The sequence below is a fragment of the Triticum urartu genome, chromosome 1 (assembly GCF_003073215.2).
Source record: "Triticum urartu cultivar G1812 chromosome 1, Tu2.1, whole genome shotgun sequence".
Taxonomy (NCBI): domain Eukaryota; kingdom Viridiplantae; phylum Streptophyta; class Magnoliopsida; order Poales; family Poaceae; genus Triticum; species Triticum urartu.
The window spans coordinates 495270234-495287044 of record NC_053022.1 but is presented as its reverse complement, the minus strand read 5'-3'; the positions used below and the strand labels follow the sequence as shown (position 1 = coordinate 495287044).

At 45.6% G+C, this 16811-nt stretch overlaps 1 protein-coding gene across 1 annotated transcript; it reads left to right on the top strand.

Moving 5' to 3' along the window:
• Positions 1–13590: 13590 nt before the first annotated feature.
• On the top strand, positions 13591–15859 carry LOC125536505 (putative F-box/FBD/LRR-repeat protein At5g44950). The gene is made up of 3 exons (XM_048699734.1): positions 13591–14638; positions 14721–14855; positions 14994–15859. Exons 1-3 carry the CDS (start codon positions 13691–13693, stop codon positions 15417–15419), a joined length of 1509 nt encoding a protein of 502 aa, XP_048555691.1. The 5' UTR covers positions 13591–13690; the 3' UTR covers positions 15420–15859.
• Positions 15860–16811: the final 952 nt, after the last annotated feature.

Genomic DNA, 16811 nt, shown 5'->3' with positions numbered 1-16811 from the left:
TAACATGTTGAGATTCACATGATAATCCAAGTACTAGATACTCAAGATGTCCATAATCGGGGACACGGCTAACCATGATTAGTTTGTTACACTCTGCAGAGGTTTGCGCACTTTTCCCCACAAGACTCGATCGCCTCCGTTTGTTTTCTCGCACTACATGGTGTTTGAGAAGACGGATGACCGAGACATAGTCTTTCAGTAGCACTAGCACCTTACGATCGGGTAGACCGTACCACCTACATCCCCTACATCTGCTAGTCTACCACTGTAAGAGTTCGCACAACTTAGTCAACTATGCTAGAGCCCATAATAGCTTGTGGCTGCACACGGAAGTTTCTAGTATGAATAGTCTCATGATCCCTTTGAGCCTGGGTGGCGTTCCAAAAGAAAACAGGCAAGTCCTGGAATACCCAGGTGCCTCAATCCACCCAGATGCGTGTTTAAGTTGCCACCTTAGATAAACCATTAATTATCAACCTCACATCTGTCATGGATATCACTCACCCAATCCACGTCTACTAGCATAGCATGGCATAATAAGCAAACGTAGAAGTAACTCCCAAAGGTTTGATAATAAACAGGTAATAGGTACTACCTCATCTACTTCCCATCCCATAATTTAATTAGATCCTAATCATGCAATGTGTGAGGATTGGTCTAATGCAATAAAACTGGTTAGTAGAAAAGGTATGATCAAAGTGTTACTTGCCTTGCTGATGATCCGGGAAACCTAGCGATTCGAAGTAACAGGCGGCGCACTCCGGATACTCTATCACAGACAAACAAACAAGCATACAATGAGTACTCAACTAATGCACAGGTAAAACTCAAATAAGAGATCTAACCAGAAGGTTCAACTTAAGAACTCCGGTTGGCAAAAAGAATCAAATCGAACGAAGCAACGAAAGTCAAACGGCGGAAGAAAACAACTTCGTTCTAGTAATCTGGATCTGGGGAAAATTTTACAGTAGCAAAATCTTGTTTACGTTGGTTAAACGGATAGAGGGTTTCGAGACGAAACTCTAGGCGCTTGAATCGCCTGATTCTGATAAACGAGCGAAAAGTTAAACTAAAACGAAAATCGGATCAGGAATCGCGATCAGAAAAATCGCGGATTTAATCCGAGAAAAAGAAAAACGACGAACGCTCGCTAAAAAAATAAACCAGAAAAACCGATCTATTTAAAAAAACCGAATTTATTAAACCGACGAAAACCGATCGTTTTTTTTAACCGAAGGCACGAAAAACGAGGCGCGGCGGCGAACCTCGGTGGCGGCGGCGGCGGCGTCCGGCGACGGCGGCGTGGGGCGGCGCGGGCGGCGGGCAGCGGCGGCGGCGGCGGGACCGGGCGGCGACTAGGGTTGGGGCTGGGGCGGCTAGGGTTCCCCGGGGCTGGGCCTCGGCTTATAAAGCCTAGTCGGGCCAGAGTCCTAGTCGGACACGGCCCGTTAGGTCGGTTCATTTTTATTATTATTATTTATTTCTGCTCGGAAAAAAATAAAAAGAAATACTAAACGGACTCCAAAAATCCCGAAATAAAATTTCCCGGACTTCTAAAATCGAGCCCGACAAAGTGAACATTTATTTGGGGCCTAAATGCAATTTTGAAAAACGCACGTTTTTCCTAAATTCAAATAAAACACCGAAAAACTCCAAAATAAAATCTTGTTTGATTTTATTATTAAATCCTCAATAGTTCTCTATTTTGGGAAATTCATTTTATTCCCTCTCTCATATTTTTGTAATAGAAATAATTGATGATAAAATAAATAAAATCAAATGATCCTATTCTCAAAATTTGAGAAAACTCAAATATGAAAATAACAAAATCCCCAACTCTCTCCATGGGTCCTTGAGTTGCGTAGAATTTTCTAGGATCAACCAAAATGCAAAAATAAAATATGATATGCAATGATGATCTAATGTATAACATTCCAAATTGAAAATTTGGGATGTTACAGATTGAGCGGGTAATGCCGGTGATGTTGCGTGGCTTCATCCCTGAGGTTGAATGGCTAGTACTGGCAGAACTCAGCTATTTCTTCTGTGTTCTTTGTGCGAAAGAACTATCGCCTGGCGTGCTAGAAGAAATGGAAGAGTTGGCGCTGGAGTTGATCTGCAAGTTAGAGAAGATCTTTCCACCGGGCTTCTTTAATCCAATGCAGCATTTGATTTTGCATCTCCCGACCGAGGCAAGATTGGGGGGGGCCCGTGCAAAATCGTTGGTGCTACACAACTGAGAGGATGCAGAAGACGCTTCGAGAAAAATGTAAAAATAAACGTAGAATTGAAGCATCGATGGCTGAGGCATTCATCAGAGAGGAGGCGGCAAACTTCGTAACAGCACACTACGAAGCCAAAAATCGTCATTTGCATAATCCGAAGTCTCGGTACAATGCTGAGGACCCTAAAAAGGGTGGATCCAACCTCAGCCTATTCAAAGGGAATCTCACACCAGCTAGTGCTTCACATCTAGTATCTTTGGATAACGAAGAATGGCGGACCATTTCGTTGTATATCTTCAACAACCTGATAGAAGTGCGGCCGTACATCGAGTAAGTTCTCGGTACATTGTTCCGCAACTTCTATTTCCTTTGAACTGCTCTTATTCCTGGATATGTCATACAGTTGATACGTTGCCATATTCTTGTATGGAGCGGAGATCCAAAAGGATTCCGTCGAAGAGTATGAGCTTCTCGCAAAGCAAGGAGGCGGCTATCCCGGTTTCATCTCTTGGTTCAAACAAACGGTAATTTTTATTAGACAATTTCATTTCATTCGCTAATTTGTGTGTAATGCAACAATCCTTTCATATTAAACTTGTAGGCTAATTCAGAGTCTATGGACGCTGAATTGAGACAAGTCGCTAATTGTTTCGACTATAAGGTCCGCTCATTTGACAAGTACGACATCAACAGGTATCGCTTTCATACTTATGGCAAAGAGCTATCTATGGCCGACCGAAAGTCTACAAATTGTTGTGTATCTGCTATCAGCGAAGGAGGTACCGAGTATTATGGGAGAGTTGAAGCAATTTATGAACTTCTGTTCTATGGTGAAAACCCACCGAATGTCATAGTCTTCAAATGTTATTGGTTTCAGCCGAAGGAGACTAGAAGGACTCATGAACATATAGGGCTAGTTGAAATCAACCAAAGCACCCATTTAGATGTTCATGGTGTCTATATTACGGCTCAACAGGCGACCCAAGTATTCTATCTACTGTGGGCCTGCCAAACTAATCCAAATATGAAAGGTTGGGATGTCATTTATGAAGTTCCGCCACGTGCTAGACTTTCTCCCCCAAAGGAAGAGGATTATGAACCTCACATTAACCCAGACACATATGAAGGAGAATTCTTCCAAGAAACACGTCTTTCCAAAAAGCATTTCAAGAACCGCTATACTTCACCCCAAAACATTGAAGTAGACAGCGACAATGAATCCGACATCACCCCAGAGGAGGAACAAGAAGAGCCGGAACAAGAAGAGGTTACTGATGCGGATGACCTGTCAATGCTTGACCGATTACGTCAAGGTGGCCTTGCACATGTTGATGCCAATGAACCCTATGAGCCCATCATTGATTATAGTGATGATGATGATTATGCATTTATTGATGATACTGATCGAGATTATTAGTAGTGTCAGGTATTCAATCTTTTATGTTGTACTTGATGATGATACACTTAAGTGATATACATATTATTATTCATGTCGGTACTTTTTTTATGCTATACTAATTTCATTTATTCTTTGTCATGGCAGGTGTTGAAAGATGGTGGGCGCTGGTCGGGAGCGCGCTGAGGCCCCTTCTTCATCGGCGCGTGGTGCGAGGTCTTCCATCCCACACGCACCTCTCCGCCGAGCGTTGCTGGACAGTATGGCGACACCGCCGGGCCCTTCTTCGTCGACTGCGGTGCCCAGCAGGGGACGAGGTAAGAAGAAGAGAGGAGGTGGAGCACGTGGTCGCGGGAGAGGAGGTAGGGTGACTCTTATGGCGCCTTCCTCGCCGCCTCCCCCAGCTATTTCACCCGAGCACGTGACTGCTAGGGTGGACTCGTCTGAGGAGGAGGCTGCACGGACTCCGGTCCACGAGCCTCCGGTCCACGGGTCTTCGGCCCACGAGCCTCGGGTCGACGGGCCTTCGGCCCACGAGACCCCCGAGGAGCACACGTCTGGATGGGGTAACTGGTCGGGTCAGCCTGAGGAGCCGAGTGGCCATGCTGATGATGGCGGGGAGCCGATAGATTTTGAGGAGGAGGGGGAGGAGGGGGGGCAACGTCTACCAGCGTGGTGCTACACGGCTCCCGTCCGTGCCGGCGACCCGCGAGCAGAGGTGGTTGATTTTCCCTGATGGGGAGAGGTAAGTGCATTTAATCTTTTTGTACCTTCTGCATTCACGTTTCTTCAAATAACTGATGTGTTGGCCTTGTCATGCTGCAGGGGTTGGGACCACCATGAAAGTGTCCGTCGGCCCAACTCCGTCCTTGGAGTTCTGATTTGGCAAAACTTCCCGGGGTTTGTCACGTTGCCTGGTGAGGGTCGGCTTCCAGAGGTTGGATTGACTTGGGAGCACTACTTGGCTGCCCCGGCCCCGCCGGGTGAGATTATCGACGGTGTCTTGTGCGAGACGAGGGCAGACGTGGTGATCAGAAAGTTCTGGGTAATTGCTCCTTTACACAATTAAAAATCTTCAACTAGCTAGTTATTAATTGTACTAATCAATATTGTCTCATTTGATTGCAGACATTCTACAGGTGTGAGGAGGGATACGAGGAGGAGGTGGCAGATGTTATCCACAAGGAGTGCAAGCGCCTACTTCAGAACTTACGGCATGAGGTTCGGGTACAGGCTGTTCGAGACTACTACGCCGGGCGTGGTATCAAGAAGCCCAAGCAGGAGTGCCGCGATAAGTTCTTGAATAAGGAGCAGTACATGAAGGTAATTCTTAAGGCCTTGTACTTACTTCCTTCATTTAGTAATTCATAGTCGTAGTGCTCAAGTTTCTATTTGCTAACTTAGGCCCCTCCGAGATGGTGTGCAGATCGGATGGATTGTTGGGAGGTGTTGGTCAATCCGTGGTGCTCAAAAGAATGGCTGGCCACCCACAAAGAGGCCAAGGACAAACGTGCCCAAATGGAAGGTGTGCCACACCACCAAGGCATCTCCAACTTATTTCAGTACGGGCTGAACTGGGTATGTGGTTTGCTTCATGATTCATGCAATTCATTCATCATGCTAGCTTTAGCCCTTTAATTACTAATTTACTTTGTTTCTCTCTTTCAGGCACGCTACAATAAGGCGAATAAGGTGCCAGAGGTGTACGACCTGTATGCCATGGCCCACACTGGCTCTTACAAGAAAGTCAAGGCATTCTCTACGTCTGACCTCGATGATCCAAAGAACTTCACCAACATCTCCGCCCACGACAAGCTCGTGCAATATAGAGATCAGGGGAAGGCGAGGAAAGGGGAGGACTTTAACCCGAGCCAGGGTCCCATTGATACAGAGCTGCTGATGATATCTGGTGGCGGGAGGTCCCATGGCTCCATAGCCATGGGAGATGGACTTATCCGTTGTCCTAGCACTCTCCCGGAGATCAAGGTGCGCCAGTCGAGCTCCGCTCCTGAGATAAGGCCTCGTGAATGGCCAGTCCAACTCGCCTTCAAGGTTAGTTATACGTACTCAGCTATCTTTCTCCATTACATTGTGTGCGCTTCCATCAATGATTACAAATGGTCATGTGAGTGGTGTTGCAGGCTGCTATACAAAGTGAGAGAGATAGAACAGAGAAACTTCTGGCGGAGGCGGCGGAGAGGCAGCGGGAGTTGGAGGAGAGGACGACAAAGATGTTGGAGGAGGAGAGGGCACGGAATGACATGCAGGCAAGGGCCATGTACGAGCTCCTTGTGGTAAGTTTCTTCTGCAGATTACTTGCTAGTCTTAACATTTGAGTCTCATTACTAACTAGTATGACTCTGTTGTGAAAACCAAATGTGCAGTTTGTGTGCGAGAAGTCCGGTCAGACCGCTCCGCCGATGCCAGTGATTGCTCCTAGGAGCACGGTGAGTTTAATTTGAATGGACATTACTTGCTAGTCTTAACATTTGAGTGTCATAATGCTAACGAGACATTGGAAATGATCTTTGGTGCAGCTTAACTCCAGAAACGCATCGCACGATCCTTCTCCAGCTACCGGCGCGAGCCAGCCCGCTCCTACACCTCTGTGATCACGGTAAGTTTCTCTAGTGTTTTGCTTAACAAATGCATAAAGACCTATACTTAGCTTTATTTCCTCCAATATGCTTACCATAATGACCTAGAGTTAGCTTCTTTTCCTCCAAAATGACTTAATAAGCCTACTAACCTCATAAACCATCCATTTTACCTAAGTTAGCTCTAAAATGATATGTACTTAGCTTACTTATGTCAAAATTTGCATAATTAGCTTAGTTAGCTCATAAACGATCCATTTTACCTAAGTTAGCTCTAAAATGACTCATTTTACCTTAGTTAGCTTACAAGTGATCCAATTTATCCAAGTTAGCTCTAAAATGACCCATTTTACGTAGATTAACTCCTAAATGATCCATTTTACCTACGTTAGCTTTAAAATGACCCATTTCACCTAGGTTAGCTCCAAAATGACCCATTTCACCTAGGTTAGCTCCAAAATGACCCATTTCACCTAAGTTAGCTAAAAACGATCCATTTTACCTTAGTTAGCTCAAAAACGTGGCATTTCACCTTAGTTAGCTCATAAACGACCCATTTCAACTAAGTTAGCTCCAAAATGATCAATTTCACCTAGGTTAGCTCCAAAATGATCAATTTCACCTAGGTTAGCTCATAAACGACCCATTTCACCTAACTTAGCTCCAAAATGATCCATTTCACCTAGGATAGCTCATAAACTACCCATTTCACCTAGGTTAGCTCATAAACGATACATTTCACCTAAGTTAGCTAATAAATGGCATATACTTCTTCTTCTAGTCTTCTTCTTCTTCTTCTATTCTTCTTCTTCTATTCTTTTTCTTCTAGTCTAATTCTTCTTCTAGTCTTCTTTTTCTAACTTTCTTATTTGTCATTTTGCAGGTTTCATTCACTTCACGAAGCCAGCTTCCTATGATGGATTGCTTGTTTTTCCTTTGATGCACTTCTTGTATTCTGCTCGCTTGCTATGATGAAACTTTGCATATTGTAATATGTATGGATCGATGGAACTATGTGCAACCTACTATGTATGTATGGATGGATATTTATTATGTTGGATATATATGTGCTGGATATTTGTGTGATGGATATATATGTGCTGTGATATATTTGTTGTGATAATTGTTGGATATAAGAAAAACAGAATAAAAAAGAGGCAGCGTAGGCTCTTTGCCGTCCATGGCAGACGGCAAAGACCCCTTTGCCGTCGGTGGCAGACGGCAAAGGGGGAACGTGGCGCCCACCTGTGCTTCTTGAGGGATGGGCCATTTGGCAAATTTGCCTACCGTGGCGGACGGCAAAGCTAAGATGATGGCAAAGACTTTGCCTTTGCCGTCCGCCGGGCAGACGGCAAAACACAGCGGGCGCTGACGTATTGCTGACGTCAACTGGCGGACGGCAAAGAGGCGCTCAAATTTGCCGTCCGCTGGCGGACGGCAAAGGCCGCCGTTAGCCGCCTAACGGACTAACGTGCAGTATTTTGCCGTCCCTCCTCTTTGCCGTCCGCCGCTGTAGGCAAAGGGCTCTTTGCCGTCCACCATAAAAAGCAGACGGCAAAGGACCTGTTTGCCGAGCTTTGCCGTCAGCCGTCCGTGCCTTTGCCGTCCGCCGTGGCAGACGGCAAAGTACTGGATTCCTGTAGTGTAAGACTTATTGTTGTCGCTACATTTGGTACAACCGACGTAGTGAGTTCCTTATTCACAAGGATTACTCCTACAATGATGATTATCCATGTTTGTGTGTCTGTAATGACGACACATGTAATCATCTGAATGACGGAGTTTAAAATGAAGGATTTGGGTAAACCAAAATACCGCTCGTTACTACAATTTGAGCACCTTCATTCGTACATTATGGTATACTATGTTGTCTATATCCATAATATATCGGAGAAATTCACTATGGACAAATCTTATCCACCCATAACTCTCATGGTAGTTCATTCTCTAGACGTAAAGAAAAATCTATTTTGACCAAGAGATGATGGAAATGAGATATTGGGACTCAACGTTCCATAATGCCATTGGATCCACCAAACACAATTGGTACTCAAAAATATATTTCGATATCTCCAAAGGCATCAAACATCTTGTCCTAGTTTTTCAGTTTCACAGAAATGTGAACACCGATATCGTTGGATATATCGATCAGATCCCTACTATGTCAGATCGTAGACAAGCTTAGCGTTCCTCCTAGGTGTAGTAGCCCTCTCATGCATGAGAAGTCTTCAAAACAGACCTCATGGCTACATTCATCAACCATTATCTCAACGATAATGTTTCTTGTGTTGCCCGGATGCAAACGGGTTACATAATAAGCAATATCACTATATTGCATATCTTGCAAGTCAAATCATGCGATTGATTTGTTCATCGGGTTTCTACCAACTTCTATGTTCCAGAAATGTGTTCATGGAATTGGTAGGTGACGGCTTCGAATTTTGCAAGAATCAGGGGGAGTATCTTCCTGAATTGTTCCTGTTCAGTGCATCATATTATACTCTTTTTCCCTTCATGAGTTTACTTTACAGGTTCTCATAAAGGTTTTTAATGAGGTAATATCAACATGAGATCATATGTCATACTTTCAGTTTCCAAACCGGGGTTTTTAGGAAAGTATATACGACATATTTATTGTCCTTTGAACTCTATGGGTTTTCTTGTATTGAGTTAAAAGAGACAATAACCATTATATGTTGCACCATTTTCTCCTTATTTTTCCCACTGGGTTTGAAGGAGTTTTAGCAACATATCATACTACAATACTTCTCGCATTTTTCCCACAGGGTTTTTGGAGAAGAGTTAATTCAAGGATGATTCCAGAGATGATCGGTTGCAAGGACAAGAAAGGATTAGGGAGAGTGTTAGGATTAAATTAATAGGTTAATTAAAGAGATAATCCTCCCACTGTAATCTGTTCGTCGGTTGCATTGCCAACCGTCGCGTCTCTCCCCTTGCATCTCTACGATCGTGTCTGTTCCCCTTGTATATATACCGAGAATCATTCAATGGAATCCACAGTCCAATCATTTATTCGATTGTCTCTCGTTTACATCTCAACACCTCCCAGCATCCCACCGCCGGCGGGGGTCGTCGGACGACATGGAGCCGCCCCGTCGACGGCTAGCCGCCGCGGCCTGGCGTCGGGCCGCCCAGGGAGCAATCTCCCGCGCCGCAACTCCTCCGTCGCTCCACGACCGCCGCCAATTTCCACATCTCGGCGACGGATTCGAGCACCGCCGGCTTCAATGTGTCGCCCGGCGACGGATCCAAGCTGCACTGGCCGCTCGCGCCGCCCAGGGAGCACTCTCCCGCGCCGCCACTCCCCCTGTGGTAACGGGCATGCCACCCGCCAGATCCAGCCTCTTCAGCTCGTGACCTCGCCGGCGTCGTGGGGTAGCTCCTGGGCATGATGAGATCCAGCCCGGCGCCACTCCGATGGGCATGACTGGAAGGGGCGGCTGGCACCGCCAGGGGACAGTGATGGACGCAGCTCTGCACAGCTCCACGCGCGCCCACCGCGTCCTGCCGCACCGCGCCGCCCGGCTCGGCCACGACCAGCCACTTCGCCAGCTGTGCCAACCACCCCATGCTTCCTCCGCTTGCCGCCGTCCGCTGGTCTCTTGAACAGGCCGCCTTCCTGGTCTGGATGCCGTCGGCAACGTGCTCTCCGGCGAGCTCATGAACTGCTCGATGGAATGCCAGGGAAAGGGATAGAGAGATAGGAGATGTTGACAAGTGGGCCCACGTCAAATTAAGGGTCCATGCAGACGGCGTCAATTTTGCTTGCCATGTCATCACTTGCAGGTGGGACCCAGCTGCCAGTTTCTGTCAAACGGCTCTAATTCGGTCATCAGCGTTTTTTGAAAATTGTCATCATAATTTTGGTGGGTTTTTAAAAAAAAAACGAATGGCGGCGGTTTTTTGAATTAGGGTCCTCAATTATGGTGGTTTTTTGCAATTTACTCGTGTTTCTTGCATGACCAGTACATTATGATGCAACAGCTAGTGTCAGCTAGCTGATTTGTTCCACAAAAGTTGGAGCTGAGGATACATGTATTGGTGACAAGTCTGAATTTGCAGCAGCCCTGTAGAATTGCAAACAAGTGAGGTACTACATCGCTAGCTAGTATCACTAATTACTACTAATCAACTCGATACGCTACAAAGCAGCGGTAGAGCTTCTCAAGATGCTCGAATTGAACTGAGATGTGGCACTAAGGATGATTTCACACACAACGGACATACCCATGATTTGTCAATGGAGGATCTCTTTGATTTGCCCTCCAGAGGATGCTCAAAGTGTAAAGAGAAGGGTCTAGGAGATGCGGTATACCAAATTTAAGTAAAACATTGGGCTGCCAAGACCACCAACCTGTGGTGCTAGCCAGTAAGCCCAAGCCTTTCTCGGGTGTAGTTGATACCCATCTTGAAAATTGACTTGCCTTCTTTTGAAAGCTCAAGCTTTTATTTCTAGCCTTTAATATTGTCCCAGCCTTATGATGCTGTAAGAAAGGATGTACTCCCTCCAATTCATATGAATTGGTGCACACTTAGTATTACTTTGTACTAAAGTTGTACTAGGTGTGTGCCAAGTAATATGGATCGGAGGGAGTAGTTCATTAAGCGATGGAATGTTTTGTGACCCACTCAGAATTGTACCAGGACAAAGGAGGTGGTGTCTAAGTTCATGCTTGAAATCTGAACTTGCATAATGTGTTTTCTGTTCTAGCATGCTTGAAGCGGTTCATAAGTAGTTTATTTTCTGTTCTGTTGAGCCTGATGGGGTTCCTTAGTGGTTTATTTTCTGTTCTGTTGCGCTTGGATGCTACTCCCTCCGATCCATATTAATTGTCACATATTTAGTTCAAAGTTGTACTAAGTTTGTGAGAATTAATATTGGATCGGTGGGAGTACTTTTTAATCTGTTATGTCTAGGAAGTAATCCTCGTTTCTTTGCTGAAGATGACAGTCCATTTCTAAAACTCAAAAAATAAAATAAAATAGCGAGCTATCATCCGGAACATATTTATTTCTATCCAAGTCTTGAGCATCATCAAGCCAAAAATAGTTATTTTCTGTTTCGTTGTATTAACAGCAACAAGAGAATAACAAGTGTACAATGTTGCATCATCATCAGACTTGTGATAGGTAAGAGTACCCATGAGATGTGGCAATGCCTGCCGGGGCGTTTGTGCTATTTCCTGTAGTTGCTTTGTGCTCACTGATCAGATGAGTAAAGTTTCTTGTTGCCGTGTGCATCGCAGGGAAGGCATTTTTATGCAGCAGCTAGTGTTAGTCAGCTGCTTAGTTCATACTATTAGTAAATTTGATGTTCCACACTTGGAGCTGTTGTCTCCAGGAGGATATGTATTAGTGTTCGCAGTAGGAACGGGCTAGTTAGTTATTCTATAGATACAACTCAGAATTTGCAGCCGCCTATTATAATTATTCTCAACTCAAATCACGTTTATGCCAACAAGTGAGGTACCTACATCCTGTTTGTTTACCCAACCAAATATTGTTGTCTGGTTTTATGTACAAGTGCAGTAGAAGTAGGGACTTGTAAAGATTGCACCCCCAAGGCGTCAGCCTTTTTTGGCCAAATGCTGTGTCAGCTCAGCATCGAGAACTGAACTCTAGTTCCCGGCTTGCTTAATCTGTCTCTGGTTAGTCATCCCCTTTTCTTGCTCTAAAACTATCTTTTCTGATGCACGTCTTGGTGACACCCCCAACCTGTATATAGATAAGTGAGTTTAGATCATCTTGTCTGCGAAAAATGTCCTACTATTTCCTCCTATTCAAAATGTAAAGTGCATCAGTTTTTCCAGAAGTCAAATTTTCTGTGTTTGATTAAGTTTATAGCAAAACATATCAACATCTACAATACATTCAAAATATGAAAATATATTTCGTGACCATTTTAATGGTACTGATCTGATATTGCATGTATTAGTATTTTTCTCAATGAACTTGATCAAAGTTTAAGAAGTTTGTTTTTTTGAAAAATTAGGACACCTTGTATTTTGGAAAGGAAAGAGTATTTTCTTCTGAAAAATCCAGCTATTGTACATTTATACAAACAAGTTGTGAAAATAGCAACGATATGAAACGGAAGCGGTAAATTAAAGGCCGAGAGATGCCACCTATATGGGCCACCTTGCAAGCCGTAGGATTACCTACGGTCTAAACATTGGATCTTGTGCATGCAAACGACAAAACTTGTTCACAGCTTCCTTCCCGCTTTAAACGCAACACCGTCACCCATGCCCCGCCACGCAACCTGATGACTTGCCACGCTGCCGCTGGCCTGGCTGCTTGCAAATGCAACATCATCAGTTGTGCCGCTCGCAGCATCCAGTGGCCAAAGTCGCAACACCACAGTCTTGCCATCGCAACATCAATGCAAATCAGCGTCATTGCATCCTGGCCGGCCGCTCGCCGCACCATCACCAACCGTCCGCAGCATCGCCGACTAGGTCACGCGGACCGATCACAACATCATTAGTTGGGGTTGCAACATCGTCATTGTAGCTCGTGACACTGACAGTCAAGCTTGTGCGCCTGGGCTCCGCTGCAGTGGACGTCAGTCGACTCTCAACAAGTGTGGGTGCCGCATGCAGCACCAAGCATCTCTGCTAGTAGCAACCCGCTTCACTTCTCGCAGTGCATTGCTAGCCTGCATCCGATGAGGACGCAATGGTCCTGTGGGTTGCAGCAGTGGGCAACCCCTTGCACCACGTTGGTTCGAGGGTGCGGCAACACGGCAACGCCCTTGCGACAGCTTGTGGTGCCAAGATTAGCGGGTGGTGGTCGATAGACGGCCTTGAGATGAGGAGGTGAGTGGCACGAACGAGGTTTGGGAGGTGGCGATGACGTGGAGTGGGAGGTAAGAGAGATGAAGGATGGGGATCAATCAGGTAGACAAATAGATAATGATAAGGCAGGGGGAAAGATTTATGTAGGGCCAGCCCGCAAGGGCCCGAGACGAAAAAGTCGAGGCGGCCAATGCAAGTGTGCAATTGGCCGCTCGATTGAAATCATTTTATATCTAAATTAAATTTTAAAAAGAAGCAAAAATAAAAGATCAAGCCTTCTGTTTTGCTTTGTGAACGAAAGTTTCCCATGTCACTCATCTGCCTTTTTTTTTGCAGGGACTCATCTGCCTTTTTGATTCTTTGACGTGCCCAAAGAAGTAAGTCGGAGCCAAATTATCCATTTCATTTTTTATTATCGCCCACGACATAGACAAATCCAAACCGACATAGACAAATCCAAACCGTTAATTTATTTGGACGGCGGCAGATCGATCAGCCGTAGCCAAATAGGCCGATGTTGAGTAAACCCCTCGGTTATTTCTCTCAAAGAAAAAAGAGATAGAGAGAGAGAGAGATAGTAAACCCTCGGTTCCCAATCCCTGGATTTGTTCCCCGTTCCCCAACTTCCCACGGCGTCTCGGCAAGCCGCCAGCCATGGCTTCGCGGCTGCTACTGCTGCGGCGGCGGGCAAGGAGGCTGCTGCGGCTGCTGCGGCATCGACTGCAAGCTTCCAAGAAGCGTAGGATCGACGACCAAGATCCACCGGGGAGTGGCAGCTGCGACCATGTCGATGTGGGGAGCGTCGATCACATCACCCGAGTCCCCGACGCCGTCCTCGGCAGCATCGTGTCTCTTCTCCCCACCAAGGAAGGCGCCCGCACGCAGGTCCTCTCCCGCCGGTGGCGTCCGATCTGGCGCTCCGCTCCTCTGAACCTCGCGCTGGACTGTGAGCTCAAGAACCAGGACTCGATCCCAAAGATCCTCTCCGAGCACACCGGCCCCGCACGACGCTTCTCCGTCCGCCTCTTCACCGACTGCAGCGGCGACGAGATCGATGGCTGGCTTAGCTCCCAATCCCTGGACAATCTGCAGGAGCTCGAGCTCACCTGCATGTTCTGGCTCGGCCGGCGTCCATTGTCCTTGTCGGCGTTCCGATTCTCGCCCACTCTCCGCGTGGCCAAATTCCACGGATTCCATTTCCCCAACTCGATCGCGCAGCTGTCCCTCAAGTTCCCCTGCCTCGAGCAGCTGACCCTGAAAAAGGTCATCATCTCGGAGGACGTTCTCCAGAGCTTGCTCTCTGGCTGCTCTGCCTTGGAAAGCCTCGAGCTCAAGGAAAATCGGGGCATTGCTCGCCTCTGCATCAGCTCCCAAACTCTTAGGAGTTTGGGATTTTTCGTCGACTGGTGGAATGGAGGCACTGGTATCTTTTTGCAAGAGTTAGTCATCGAGGACGCCCCTTGCCTTGAGAGATTGCTGCCGCTTAATTCAACGGGCAGCAAAGTGGTCATCCGGATAATCTGCGCGCCTAAACTGGAGATATTCGGTATGCTCCTGTCTGAAGTCATACCCGAATTCCAACTTGGAAGTTCAATTATTCAGGTAGCAGCAGCAGCCTTCATCAATTGCGTTTGACATTCTTGTGTGCAGGCTATTAATCTTATGTTTGCACTTTGTTCTGCAGGAAGGGGTTGCTGTCAGTTTGACAACCAAAATGCACACCATGAGGGTTTTGGCTCTCAGCTCTACTGGCCCTAATCTGGATGCAGTGGTTAACTTCCTCAAGTGCTTCCCTTGCTTGGAGAAGTTGTATGTCATTGTGAGTATAAAACATTGTCGCTTGCTTTTAATGTCAAAATAAGCATTTGATTGATGTGTAATCTAGCCATTGTCTATTGTCTTGCTAACCAGTTGGCAATTTTTTTTGTATTGTTTCTCTCTCTCTCTCTATCTCCAGTTCCGGTTACCTTCAGACGACCCAGGGGAGTATATGAATGCCCGGAAGTATGACCCGCTGGACCCGATTGAATGTCTTGAGCTTCATCTAAAAAAAGTGGTGTTGAAGAATTATGTCGGCAGCAAGAGTTCATATGTTGACTTTGCTAGGTTCTTTGTTCTGAATACAAAAGGGCTAGAGGAAATGAAAATCACATTGCCTTACCACCGCCAGCACGGATGGTTTGCTCATCAACTCAGCCTGCTACGAGTCACAAGTAGAGCTTCTCCAGATGCTCGAATTGAAATGAGATGTGGCACTAGCGATGATTTCACACACAACAGGGATACCCATGATTTGTCAATGGATGACCCCTTTGACTTGCCCTCCAGCGGATGCTCAACGTGTGAAGAGAAGGGTCTAGGAGATGCTATATACCAAATTTAATTAGAACTTGGGCTGCCAAGACCACCAACCTGTGGTGCTAGCCAGTAAAGCCTCCAAGCCTTTCTATGATGCAGTTGATGCCCATCTTGAAAATTGTATTGCCTTCTTTACAAGCCCAAGCTTTTGTATCTAGCCTATGATGTTGTCCCGGTGTTCTACTTCATTTAGTGATGGAATGTTTTCTGGCCCACTGAGGATTTTACTAGGACAAAGGAGATGGTGTCTAAGCTCATGTTTCATATCTTGCATGATGTATTTTCTCTGTTCTATTGGGCTTGGATGCTACTCCCCCAGTCCCACAATATAAGATGTTTTTGCAAGCTAAAACAGCTTGCAAAAACGTCTTATATTGTGGGACGGAGGGAGTAGTTTTAATCTGTTATGTTTAGTTGGCTGTCCTTGTTTCTTTGCTGTTTGGCCTTGTATTGCAAGATGGTAACACCAGCAGTTACTATATGTATGTGATCATAGATTTAGTGACAAAGGATGGCTGTGCCATTTAAGTTGTGGTCATTCTTCAAGCAGTGTACGCCATCGCCATGCATGGTCTGGAAGTCCCAGATCAGAATACTCTCTCCTTCCCGTAAGCAGAGATCCATAAATTGACATGAAAACGTATGCAGCGAATACTGATCCATTCGGACACATTCTCAATGCAGCGTGCCGATAACATAAAGCAGAGATATATAAACTTATAGTATAAGAGTAAACGTGTGGAAGCATCAATCTTTCCCTACAGAGCATACACGATGATATTCTGTTATAATATATATTTGTTTACATCCTGAACTAATTTTGCAATTCTACTGTGAAACCTATGTCTGAAAAAACTCCCTCTCCACCATCCAAGCAAGATGGGCAAACTCTTAAGATGCCTAGACTTCTCCAGATTCCCTAAAGAACACCGTCGGCTTCCTAATTTATGTATTAGGGCGGCAGCTGCTGTTAGTTTTGAGAAACCAGTGAAAGCAAATTCTGGAGTGAACAGAAAGAAAAGGCTACTAACGGTAGTCCATCTATGTTTCTTTCTAAAACTCAAAATAAAATATCGGGTTATCATCCGGATAGCATCTTTATTTTTATTCAAGTCTTGGACGTCATCAGGCTAAAAATCGGGTTTTCTTTGTATTAACAGCAGCAAGAGAATATCAGGTGTACAATGTTGCCTCATCTTCACTTCTTCAGACTTGTGATAGGTCATGAGATGCGGCACCGGGTCGTTTCAGCCATTTCCTGTAATCACCTTATTGCTATGATCAGTCGGTTAAGGTTTCTCATTGCCATGTGCATGGCCAGTAACATTATGATCAGCGAGCGTCAGTCAGCTGATTTTTGTTCCACAAAAGCTGGAGCTGAGGATACATGTATTGGTGTTGGTGACAACTCAGAATT

Bases quoted from the DNA above. Each gene is read 5' to 3' on its own strand.
- LOC125536505 (XM_048699734.1), top strand. From the start codon at position 13,691: ATGGCTTCGCGGCTGCTACTGCTGCGGCGGCGGGCAAGGAGGCTGCTG. The intron at 14,639-14,720 runs GTAGCAGCAGCA...TTTGTTCTGCAG, and splicing joins TTGGAAGTTCAATTATTCAG to GAAGGGGTTGCTGTCAGTTT. The intron at 14,856-14,993 runs GTGAGTATAAAA...CTCTATCTCCAG, and splicing joins TGGAGAAGTTGTATGTCATT to TTCCGGTTACCTTCAGACGA.